Source organism: Danio rerio, chromosome 2, assembly GCF_049306965.1.
Source record: "Danio rerio strain Tuebingen ecotype United States chromosome 2, GRCz12tu, whole genome shotgun sequence".
NCBI classification, from domain to species: domain Eukaryota; kingdom Metazoa; phylum Chordata; class Actinopteri; order Cypriniformes; family Danionidae; genus Danio; species Danio rerio.
Genome location: NC_133177.1, coordinates 5,537,501 through 5,549,991, shown reverse-complemented (window position 1 = coordinate 5,549,991; position 12,491 = coordinate 5,537,501). Strand labels below are relative to the sequence as shown.

The 12,491-nt window shown below is 39.0% G+C and overlaps 1 protein-coding gene across 4 annotated transcripts in view; it reads right to left on the bottom strand.

Annotated features, from left to right (window-relative positions):
• pex5lb (peroxisomal biogenesis factor 5-like b) overlaps positions 1–12,491 on the bottom strand; it is a 75,116-nt gene that overhangs the window by 49,427 nt on the left and 13,198 nt on the right. For 2 of the 4 annotated variants that reach the window (XR_012390328.1, XM_009299152.4), the window contains exon 2: positions 1,316–1,408. The exons of the other annotated variants lie outside the window; for them this stretch is intronic. Coding sequence is in view for 1 of the 2 variants with exons in the window: in XM_009299152.4 (XP_009297427.1) it covers positions 1,316–1,408 (93 nt within the window). In the remaining variant the exon portion in view is untranslated. The remainder of the gene's footprint in view (positions 1–1,315; positions 1,409–12,491) is intronic. 4 annotated transcript variants of the gene reach the window in all.

Below are 12,491 nucleotides of genomic sequence, written 5' to 3'. Positions count from 1 at the left end.
CGGTGTATGCGCGTGGTAAGTATGGAGTTGTAGTCTTTTTGGGACGCTGTAGGAGTCCTGTTGAACTACAGCGCCCTCAGGTGGTCACTGACCATTGTGACATAATAAAAGTACAATAAGTTACATTTTTTATCATGTACAGAATGTTTACAGATACATCCTTAAGAGTATTGTCACATATGAGTGAACTATCACTTTACCTGGCCCTTCAAGGTGGAATTGACCCACCCAACTTTAGCAGCAGAGAGGAAAGTAGACTCCAGTACTCTGTGAAAACCAATCACTGTTACATAATACATGAAATCCAAGCACGGTTATCTAATTTCCATAATATCTTAAGTGAAAACCGTCCAGTGTCCCAACAGAGGACACAGTCCATTTTAGTGCAGCATCCCCTCTGATTCCTGGAAAACTTTGTATTTCACATCATATATTATGTAACCTCCTTATTACTAATAATTAAATCATCCATTGCTTTTTATTCTTTGTCTCCTACATACAACCAACATCATACAAGAGTTCATCAGATACATGCTGTCCAATTTATTTCTTTCGTATTTAAAAAAAAAGCAAGTGTTTATCAGCCCATTTTCACCATGAATGCTCTCAGCAGTAAACTGCCAGCAAATTCCCCATTGAGCAGCTCATCTCAGTGTATTGAGGAATACATGGCTCTCAGCCACGTCCTCAGTGGAATACAACCAAGCCCTCCAAATCCCGAAATCCTTCAACATTAGGGAAAACCCCTTTTATAGACCGGCAAAAACGGCGTCCATTTATTTGCTTCATGTAACTGCAGAGAATAAATAACATGAGCCACTCCACACACAACATTTAATCCACAAAGGCCACATTTAATTAGCTTCCTACAAACAAATTATTCCCAAAGAGCGAACCAACAAAAGCAACAGCAACATGCAGCTCTGGCTTTATTAACAACAAAAAAAAACAGGTTCATGCAAATATTGTGAAAAAATTACAGCAACAGAACATCTATAGCTGCTTATGGGGACAGTAGTAGCTGATGTAAAGCTAATTTGACTCTTGTCCGCTTGTGAATTATCGAGCGATCCCAAATGGCCGCCCCTTTGTCACAAGTCTTGATGGCATCATCATCTAGTGTGAACCCCATAGAGCAGCTTGCTTTCCACAACAAGAAGCAGCACTCCAACACACATGGCTAAGTATGTGTGCCATTGTATACTGACAGACACTTAAAACAGGGAGCACCAAGACCTTTAGTTTACTTCACTTGTTGAAATAGTGGAACTAAGGCTTGCCGCTCCCTGTTGGTGGGTGTATGTGCTCAGCCCACCTTATTTGTCACGGTGAGCAGGGGTTTTCCATCTGAGGATCCCTTACTTGGTAGCTCCTTCAGCACAATAGCAACCGCCCTAGAGTCTTTCTCCTACAACAGTGAAATCAACAGTGAGTTGTGTCAGTTTGTGTTCGCAAACACAGTTTGTGTTGTGGCTCGCAGCCATTGAGGGGCTACAGAACATATCCAATTTGATCGGAATGATCATTTGTAGGCTTACAAGAAAATAAAATACATCGTCCTTGCTTTTTTAAGTCATATTTTTGTTGTTGTTAATGACAGTTCACTTAACTGACACAAAACAATGCATATATAGCATGCTACCATCAGTTATGCAGCTCAAAATAAATAAGTGTATAAATAAAATGTATATAGTGGAGTGGTATAATATAGTAACACTTAAAATTAAAATGTAGCTAATTGCATTAAAAAACTATGTGAATTTTACTTTAAAAACGTTAATAAGCAGTTTACGTATTCTGTAATTCACTCGTGTTTTGTGTCTACACTGAAAAAAATGATTCAACGATGATTCCTTGGATTTACTAAATATATTTAAGTTAAGTGGTTGTAAACAATTTATTTGAGCTGAATTTACACAATTAAATTAAGTTGAACATTACTAAATTTAATTTGTTTATTTACATTCAGCACATATAAGTAGTTTGCAACAATTTTGCAGACATCGTTTTTTTCATTGTATGCTTTTGAACTGCATTATTAGATTTAGCAAACCGTTAAAAAAAAATCCATCTCTACGAATACATTTCGATGCGGGTTTTAGATGACAACGCCACTAGAGAGCGCTGTTTACATTTGTGCGAAACTGAAATACGTCACTTAGGGTACATTTTGTCTGTTTCAGATACACATCATTCCTATTAAACTTTTTAACATTCATATTTAAAGGAGCAGAGATCAAGTTTCCATCATGCAAATTGTATAGTTTAAATAAAAGGAACCACACATGAATCACAAAATGCAGTTTTTTCGTTATATAAGGTATATTTTGTAGTGTCTGACCTCAATGAAATTCTGTGTTACATCCACAAAGGGTTGAATAAATGTTAAAAATGTTTAATTATTATGTATTTTTGATTTTAAGAATATTTCTGTCCTATTGAAAGTTAAGATGACAAATCCACTAGAGGGCGCTGTCTACATTTGTATGAAAGTGAAATACGTTTTCTGGTACGTTTCAGATACACGTCATTCTCGTTCAACACTTTAACATTCAAATTTGAAGGAGCACAGATCAAGTTTCACGCAAATTGGCACTCAAAAAACAAACAAGCAAAATGTAAAATACATTGCTCCGAATACATTTCGTTGCACGTTTCAGATGTCAATTCCACTAGAGGACACTGTTTACATTTTGTAAATGTGAAATACGTTTTGTTGTACGTTTTAGATACGCAATAAAATTTGAAGTAGCAGTGGTCAAGTTTCCGTCAAGCAAATTGTATAGTTTAAATAAAAGGAAAAACACAAAAGAATCACGAAATAAAGGAATTTGTTAATTTATGGATATTTTTGTACAGTGTATGAGATTATTGAATTTCATGTTTCATCCACAAGGGTTTAATACATTTTTAAAATGTTTATAAATTGTGTAATTTTTTTGTGTAATTTTTTTTATTTTATAAATATTTCTGTCCTTTCATCGAAAGTCGCTAACATTGTTATTGGAATTCAAAAAACAAATAAGCAAAATGTAAAATACGTTGCTCCAAATACATTTCATTGCACGTTTCAGATGACAAATCCACTAGAGGGCACTGTTTACATTTTTGCGAATGTAAAAAACATTTTTTGTGCACATTAGATACATGTCAAGTTTCTGTCATTCTAATTATAAAGTTTAAATAAACAAACATCAATCACAAAATGTAGGATTTTGTTAATTAATGGATATTTTGGACAGTGTCTGAGATCATTGAATTCCGTGTTGCATCCATAAGGGTTGAATTTTGTTTTTATTGTTTATTTATAGTATTTATTGTATTTTTATTTTATGAATTTTTCTGTCCTTCTATTGAAACTCACTTACTTTGTTATTGGCATTTAATTAATGAATATTTTTGTCTGAGATCATTCCACATTGCATCCACAAGGGTTTAATACATTTTTTCTAATGTTTATTTATTGTGTATTTTTATTGTATTTTTATTTAATGATTTTTTCTATCCTTATATTGTCAATGGCACTCAAAAAACAAACAAGCGAAACGTAAAATACGTTGTTCCAAATACATTTTGTTGCACGTTTCAGACGATACATCCACTAGAGGGCGCTGTCTACATTATTGCGAATGTGAAATACGTTTTGTTGCACATTTTAGACACACGTCATTCTTATTAAACTTTACGTTAACATTAAAATTGTAAGGAGCAGTGATCAAGTTTCTGTCATGCAAATTGTAAAGTTTAAATAAAAGGAAAATACGGATAAATCACTAGGAAAATCAGGAATTCATTAATTAATGGATATTTCTGTACAGTGTCTGAGATCATTGAATTCCAATTTGCATCCACAAGGGTTGAATTTTGTTTTTAATGTTTATTTATTGTGTATTTTTTATTTGGACTAAAACATATCAAAATAAATGTAGGTCATTTATCATTATCAACCCTAGCACTGAAATATGAATCAAACTATCTGTAATATTAGCTCATCCCTATAAATTCTCTTTAAAACAAAAAAATAACAAGTCATTTATCATTTCCAGAACTCAACCACACACACACACACACACACACACACACGACTAATCTTCAGCAAATAACATACTGCGCTGTAGTACACAGAGTTGTAAACCACTGGATTGCGCTATTCAAGGAGACAGTGCCACCCAAAGACACCATCCAAAAACATGTGGCTTACAACTGTGCTTTTAACAGTCCCCACAACACTCAGACAGATCTAAGCACTTAAGCCACCACTGGGACGCTGAGAGCCGGAGTGGAAGCAATTCGCAGCAGACTGCCATTTAAACCCCAATTTGCAGAGTTGAACAACAACACTGTTGGTACTACACAGCAATCCAATATAAATCCAACTGCTGTTTTGTGGTGATCAATGAAGTGAGGGCTCTAATGCAGCACTTCAGGGTCCAGCAACAAAACAACCTCAGAAATAGGCCCGAGCCGGGTCTAAGATTTGGATGGTGTGATAACCTTGGATTAAAATATCACGATATTGTAATTACTGCTCTAAAATAAGCTCTATTAAATGTCTGGGTAAAAAAAAAAAACCTTTTCCCCCCAAATTGAACACATTTCAAGGGACATTTCAAATATTTTGAAAGAGTAAACATTCATTCATTCATTTTTCTTTGGCTTGGTCCCTTTATTCATCAGCGGTCGCCACCGCAAGTTTATCCAGGATATGTTTTACACAGCGGATACCCTTCCAGCTGCAACCCAGTACTGTGAAACACCCATACACACTCATTCACACAAATACACAATGGCCAATTTTGTTCACCTAACTCACCTATAGCACATGTCTTTGGACTGTGGGGGAAACCGGAGGAAACCCACGTAAAAAACATGCCAACTCCACATAAAAATGCCAACTGGCTCAGCCGGGACTCGAACCAGCAACCTTCTTGCTGTAAAGCAACAGTGCTAACCATGAGCCACCGTGCCACTCAGTTTGCCAAATATAAATGACTTTAATATTCCACCAGTGTTTACCTACATAAATGCATATTTCCCACAATTCTCTGTCATCCTAATTCCACTGGATGCTCGTGAGCCTTGATGTGATGGCCCGTTCAGTGCTGCTTGCAGTTTTAGATTAGCTTCGATTTCATGCATGCTCTTTCATGCATTTTTCTTTCTTTTTCAAGTGAAACACAAAATATGTCAAATCAATGGTTTTAATATGGTTGTAATGGTTGTAATTTAAATGGTTTTAATGGTTGTAATAGCACATCCACAAATAGAGCCTATCATCTGTCCTTACATCTCCGTCTGTGTTAATATCTTCTTTCTCGGTGTGCTTTTAGCGTCAAAGACATCCCGAATGACGTGACCAGTATGAAGGACATGATTATTGCATATATTTTAAATATTTCGCTCCATTTTGCTGGTAAATGAGTTCTGCACATTATATATTTACAATACATCAATATTCATGAGGCATACATCGACACAGTTTAGTCTTTGAAAGCAAGCTAAGCGTTAAAGAAGATAACACCGAATGCCATTTGGCAAAAGCCTCGTTCACACGGGATTGGTTTCATCTGGGGACTCTTTAATCTGTGTGACTACCCCCCCACATATGAAGTTCACATGGTGCATTTGTAAAGCCTGTGACACAATTTTACCCATTTAGCTCCTGTTTATGAAGTCAACACATTGTGTTGCCCAGTTCAATGGATAAAAGAGTAACAAATATAAATATAGCTGCAAGCAGCAATTAAGGGGCCAAGCACTTTTGACCAAAAGGTGGCGCTGCTCCAGAAGTTTTTAAGGACTTTCAGGGCATGGGGTTGAAGATGCATACCATGTTTTGTAATGATATGTGAATGTGTTGGTAAAATATAGCATTTTTGACCAAAAATCGAAATGGTCGATGCCCAAAATGGCTGACCTGTGAAAATCAGACATCATTCAGCTCGACATGCTCTGGCGCATGTAATGAGAGCAGTTTTATGAGTTTCGGACGAAAGGTTGAGACGTTATAAGCCAAAAAGCAAGTTTTTTGTATCTCCGGACCACTAGGGGGCAGTGCGCCGAAACTCCGCATGTAACCTCAGACCCTAGTTGTCATAACACATACCAAGTTTGGTGTGAATCGGTGAATGCGTTACGGAGATATCGTCTCAAGTCCATTTTCGCAAGTTCTTTGTAAAATTTGATCACAAGTTAAACGAAAACGGTTGGTCAAATCAACTTGAATTCCATAACTTTTGGTTGGTATGGTCTGTAGATCATGTTATTCAATTTTGGTGAAAATCGGAGAAACGGCCTAGGACGAGTTCGATCAAATAGGTTTTTCGAAAAATTTAAAATAGCGCGAAAAATTCATGACGGAAAATGACGTCATAGGGTGCGTTTGAATCGGACTGAGCCAAGGAATCAGAGAAAAAAGAAATTTGATTGTAGCCCATTCGGTTCAAAAGTTATCATGATAAACATTCGTGAAAGTTTGGACAAGTGGTGGCGCTAGAGAGTTTGATTTTGAGACTTCATATTTGGTCTGATTAATGTTGAGACTGGACTCTATCATTGTGCCAAATTATACAACTTTCCCGCAAACGCCTATATGGGCTGCCATTCAAATCCGGCGGAAGAAACGGAAGAAGAAGAACACTAACGAAAGCAATAGGTGCCTACGCACCTACGGTGCTTGGCCCCTAATGAACAGAAACATTTTCCATTTTCATGCTGCTAGACATGATGTTATACATATAATTATTTTGTTTTCACTGGTTTTCAGCTTTCTCTGTATGCTTTTTGGGTTGTTGTATGTTTAGCGGGCTCATTCTCTGGTACATTTCAAGCATTTTCCAATAATTTTCTGAAATCTGCAGTGATATACAACAAAAACAGCTAGATCTCTCACATGGTCGCCCACTGAAGCTAAGCAGGACTGTGCCCGCTCACTATCTGGATGGGAAACCATATGGGAAAGCTAGGTTACTGCCGGAAGTGATGTTAGTGAGACCAGCAGGGGGCGCTCAACCTGTAATCTGTGTGGGTTCTATTACCCCAATATAGTGAAGGGGACTCTATACTGCTCAGAATGAGACGTTAAACCAACGTGGTCATAAAAAAATCTGAGGATGTCCTTTAAAAAAGAATAGGGGCTTAACCTAGGCATCCTAGCCACTGGCCTCTGTCGATGATGTCCTCCTAACCATCCCCATATCATAATTGGCTTCATGTCTCATCTCCAACATTCAACTGATGTGCAGTCTGGCGCAATATGTCTGCCATCGTCTCATCCAGGGGGATGCTGTTCACTGGTGGTGGATGAGGAGATTCCCCCCAAAAATGTGTAAAGTGCTTTGAGTGTCCGGAAAAGTGCTATATAAATGTAAGTAATTATTATTATCAAACGTATAGTCTACCGGAATACATTATTAATATAATATAATGTAAAATCCTGACTGGGAACATTTGATTCTGTTCCTAATTGTATCGCTAAACTTTTTAAAGGGGACCTATTATGCAATAATCACTTTTATAAGGGGTTTAAACACAGTTGTGTGGCGACAGTGTGTGAATTGAACCAGCCTCAAAGGGTAAAAATGTATTAATTGTTTTGTTTATAATCACACTTGAAAAAATCAGTCTGTAAAAGCACTTCGATTGACAATCTCCCTATGTACGTGTCATCAGAGAGGTAAAGCTCCGCCCATTAGTGATGATCTCTCGCTCATTAGCATAGAATAGTCTTGTTTTGAATCTGCCACTATGCTTACACATATATAAATATAGCTCCGCCCTCTTTTGAAAAGAGCACGATCGCATTTGAATTTAAAGCGATAGTTGCCAAAATGGCACCATTTAGATCAAAGCCTAAAAGCGGCAGTTTCAAAGAGTTATTATTATTATTTGTGTAGTATTTTTGAGATGAAACTTCACACACACACTCTATGGAAATTAGAGACTTGTTTTATATTTTGTAAAAAGGAGCATAAACCCACTAACAGAGCTGACATCTTCCACCATTTTGTGCTTTAGCTGTCATGCTATCATGTCAATATGGACCAAAATCTCTGAGGAATATTTCCAGTTCCTTGTTGAATCTATGCCACGAAGGATTAAGGCAGTTCTGAAGGCAAAAGGGGGTCCAACCCGGTACTAGTAAGGTGTACCTAATAAAGTGGCCAGTGAGTGAATATTAAATAACTTATTTTTACTCAACTAGTTTTATTCAAAAGCATGCTTTATGATGTTTTATTCAACGATACGCTTCATTCACAATCCAGTATTTATAAAATACTACTGAGGCAATTACATCTTTTGACAGTGGCTCAGAAACAGCACCCGCTTTTAATTATTTCCGATATTAATTTAATATATGTAATATAAATTTAATCCATAAAACACTTTCGTTTACTTTTAAATAACATGCAATTAAATAATATAATCGCATATCACGATCCCATCGCTTTGTTTAATGTGGAAGCTGATGATATTTCAACTACGCACTCATTGTGACGGACTCATGCTGATTAAAAATGTTGCATTTTTCCACAGGTGAAGTTGAAATAAAGTGCAGATTAATGCAAGAACATGTGCAAACAGATCAGTTTTACCAGCCGCAGTGCAAAACACAAATAATTCAGACTAGTGAAGTGATGAATACACAAGTGATGCAGGCTCAGATTGTGTTGACCGGGTGAAAACTGATCACACCACAGAAAGATCTGCAAGCGGGGAAATTGTAGGAAATGCTAACACAAGCAGTGATTGATTGTAATTTCAGAACAGCATATCTTTAGCCTAGAGATGATGATACTAGGAAAAATAACAGAAGTATCTCGCTCCTGTGAGTTTTCTGTACAGTGTGAATGATCTACACCCATATCCAGCAAAGAACAGCTCCTTGTAAGAACAGAAATATTGTGTTACCTTGAAAACCCTGCAGGCAATACCTTAGAGAGAGAAGCAGCCTTAGGCAGCATCAATCTTCACTCGTATCCGAGGTCAGTGTTAGCTCTGCTGGGGCTCAACAGAGGCTTATTAGCATTAATCATACCTTTAGAAACCACACTCTACTCCAAATTATACAAAAGCCCCAGTTCTACATGCGTTCATCCCAAACGCATCACAGGAGCAAGAGGGAAATGTTTGGCTAGAGCATGTTTGCCCAAACCATGAGATGATCAACATTATTTGAAGGCCTAAGACAACGTGAGATTAATCCACACACGTAAGCCACTCCAAAGACTTCAGAATGCTTATGCTATTGTGTCAATGATTAAAATATACCTTAATAATTCGACATTAACATTTTTAATGTAATACTCAATAGATCAATTAGGAATACAGTCATTTAATTTGTCCAGGTTATAGCGTCTATAGCAGTGGCGTAGCGGACGGGCTAAAAAATTGAAAATCCGGAAACCGCAATAATCAAACTCTTGGGAACAACTGTGGTCGGAACCAAAATTGACAGGTCTGTGTTCTCTGAACACCTCTCAAGCGGTGGACTACTTCATTCTGATTGCTTGCCGAACCGCGTCATAGCTCATTCTATAAAGTTGACTTGATATCAACTCTCCTCAACGCTCACACCGAAGAAGACGTGCCGCCCTGTTTCTCGCCGCTGGTACTCTTTGAATTGAATGACTTCTGGCTACTTTGACGGTCTTGCTGCTTTCGGTTTGTGATCGCTCCTCGGTTTGTGAAGGCTTCCCGCGTTGTCGCTCCACCCCGCCCCCCTTTCCCGCTCCTTAGTTTGTGATCGCTCCTCAGTTTGTGAAGGCTTCCCGCGTTGTCGCTCCACCCCGCCTCCCTTCCCCGCTCCTCAATTTGTGACAACCCCCCACCCCCCCATCATCAGGGGGCCCCGTCAGTGATCCCTGCAGGGGGGCCTCCGCATTTTGCGCTACACCACTGGTCTATAGCAGGACTATTCAATTGGCGGCCTGAGGCAATTTGTTCTGGCCCTCCAAATATTGTGACCAAGACATAAAAATACATTTAGTTCAGTCGAAAAACGGCCGCTATAGCAATGAAGTGACGTGCGTCTGTTCAATTCAGCTGCAGAGGCTGGGCAGAGCGTGGGTCACCATTAGCGAGTGGTGCGAACAGCCGAAAACATTTGGATATGTTTTGTAGAAAATGCCTTTTATACAGTGCACTGTAATCATTAATAGGGCAACGATTAGCTGATTTCACTATTAACTGCGCTTTAATTCGTCACAGAGGCTTCTCTAAAGGCTGATTTATACTTCTGCGTCAAACGCACGCGTATGCTACGGCGCTGACGCATAGCCCTTCGCCGTGAACGTCGGCATTGCTGACGTACACCTCTCGAAAAATGTAACTACACGTCGCAAGGACGCGTAGCGCAAGCTCTGTGATTGGTCGGCTTGGTAGCGCTGACGAGATTGGGCGGGATCGAGAGCCGCGTGAATGGTGCGAGCCTGATGGAGCGATTGTTTACAAGTGTGGAGTCCCGTGAAGGAGCTCCGGATAGAAAGTTTTGTTTTGTGTTTAAATCATAGTTAAAGTTGTTGCACGTCCGCCGGTTCCTGCCTCAAAATGAGCGAGTTTGAGCCACTTGTACATTCAGGAAGTGTTCAGGAAAAGCAAAACAGCAGCAAAGAAACTCGACACAGAGGAACATTTACACCTCACTGCCAACTAGCGTTTCGGAAGTGTTAATGCAGACCAACAGAGACAGTGCGCAGAAGTATAAATGCACAGCTACACGCGTTGCATGTGCCGTGGGTTACGCCAGTCACTTGATGCAGAAGTATAAACCAGGCTTGAGCCACATTTCTGTTGCATGGAAAAGTTATGACAAGTTGCCAACTGTGCGTTAGTTTAAAGATCCAAGTATGTTCACCGAGGCTAATACGCACGCACACCGGATTAACTATAGCAGCAGCCGTTCCCATATCACGTGTTTTCCGCTTGCAAGTTAGTTATTTCTAATGTAAGAATGACAAAATGCGCGCACAAGCGGAGCAACACGCTTGCCTCTGTCCTGGCGCACGCAGTAGAAAACATCTCACTGTGAGAGTGGTGCGTGCCTTTCAGTGCAATGTAAACAACATATATGTTAGACAAATTATTATTAAAAGGATTACTTACGTGTAACCCCACCTGTGCTACGCCACCCAACCCACTCCTGAACTAGTATCGAACCAGCGACCTTCCGTATGGGAGTCGGTCGCTCTAACAAGAAGGCTAAAGACTATGGCCTCTAGCGTCTGTCGCTAGAGCACCTTTAGAGGTCAGAGGAGTGAGGTTTACCTGCACAGCACTTACTAGCCGGCCTGTTACAACTGCATGAACCCAGATGATAACAGCAGTTAATCTAATTAGCAACTTCCCTAATATAAAGCTTGTTGTTCTAAATTACATTAGATGTGATTAAACCGTGAAAGCATGATTATTCTTCAGACTATATAATCGTACAACCAAAATGTATAATCTTGCATCACTAATTGTTATGCTGTTCAAAACATAACATATGAATGTGTCTGAATGTAGAAGATGCCTACTTCAGCAATGCACTGCTTTTGTTGTGCGAAATACAACATTTTGAATGTTTGTAAACAAACAAAAAAAAGTCGATTGGACAATGCAGTTGTTTTAAAATACAATATATTAACATTTTAATGTAGAAAAAGCCAACGTGGGTGTCTTTATGAGCACAAATACAGCATATGGGCTCTTATATGCAGTTGTGTCATCATTCATATAGCAAGTCATATCTCTCCGGCCCTTCGTTTGGGATGCTTTTCGTGAACCGGCCCCCGCGACAAACTAATTGAATAGCCCATGGTCTATAGCAGGGGTGGCCAACCCTGTTCCTGGAGAACCACCTTCCTGCCGATTTCAGTTGCTACCCATATTAAACACACCTGAACCAATTAATTAGAACCTGCACACCCTGTGATAATTACCGGCAGGTGTGTTTGATATGGGTAGCAACTGAAATCTGCAGGAAGGTAGATCTCCAGGAACAGGGTTGGCCACCCCTGGTCTATAGCATCTGTGGCTGTGCATACAGACAGCTTTCAACTTACTTTACATTTAAGAGACTACTTTAAAGGGGTAGCAAGCAAAACAATCTTGTTTTTTCTTTTGGCATAAGATTATTTTGCTTGTTTTAAGTAAAAACTTGCTTGATTTTGGCATATTATTTCTAAAAACAAGACAATATGTTTTGCGTGTCTAGGAAATACTTCTTGATTTAATAATTTTGAGATATTTGGACTAGAAACAGGACAAATCTAAGTAAGAAAAGTATTAACAAAGAGGTCACTGTTGTTTTAGGATGTGATTTGCCATTGGGAATAACTTCAGAAGACCAGCGCAATTAGACAAGGCATAATTCAGAGGATGATATGTGTAACTGTAACCCCGCCCCGCTCCGGGATTGAACCGGCGATCTTTCGCATGGGAGTCGGTTGATCTAACAAGGAGGCTAAAGACCACGGCCTCTAGCGTCTGTTGTTGGAGCACCTTTCGAG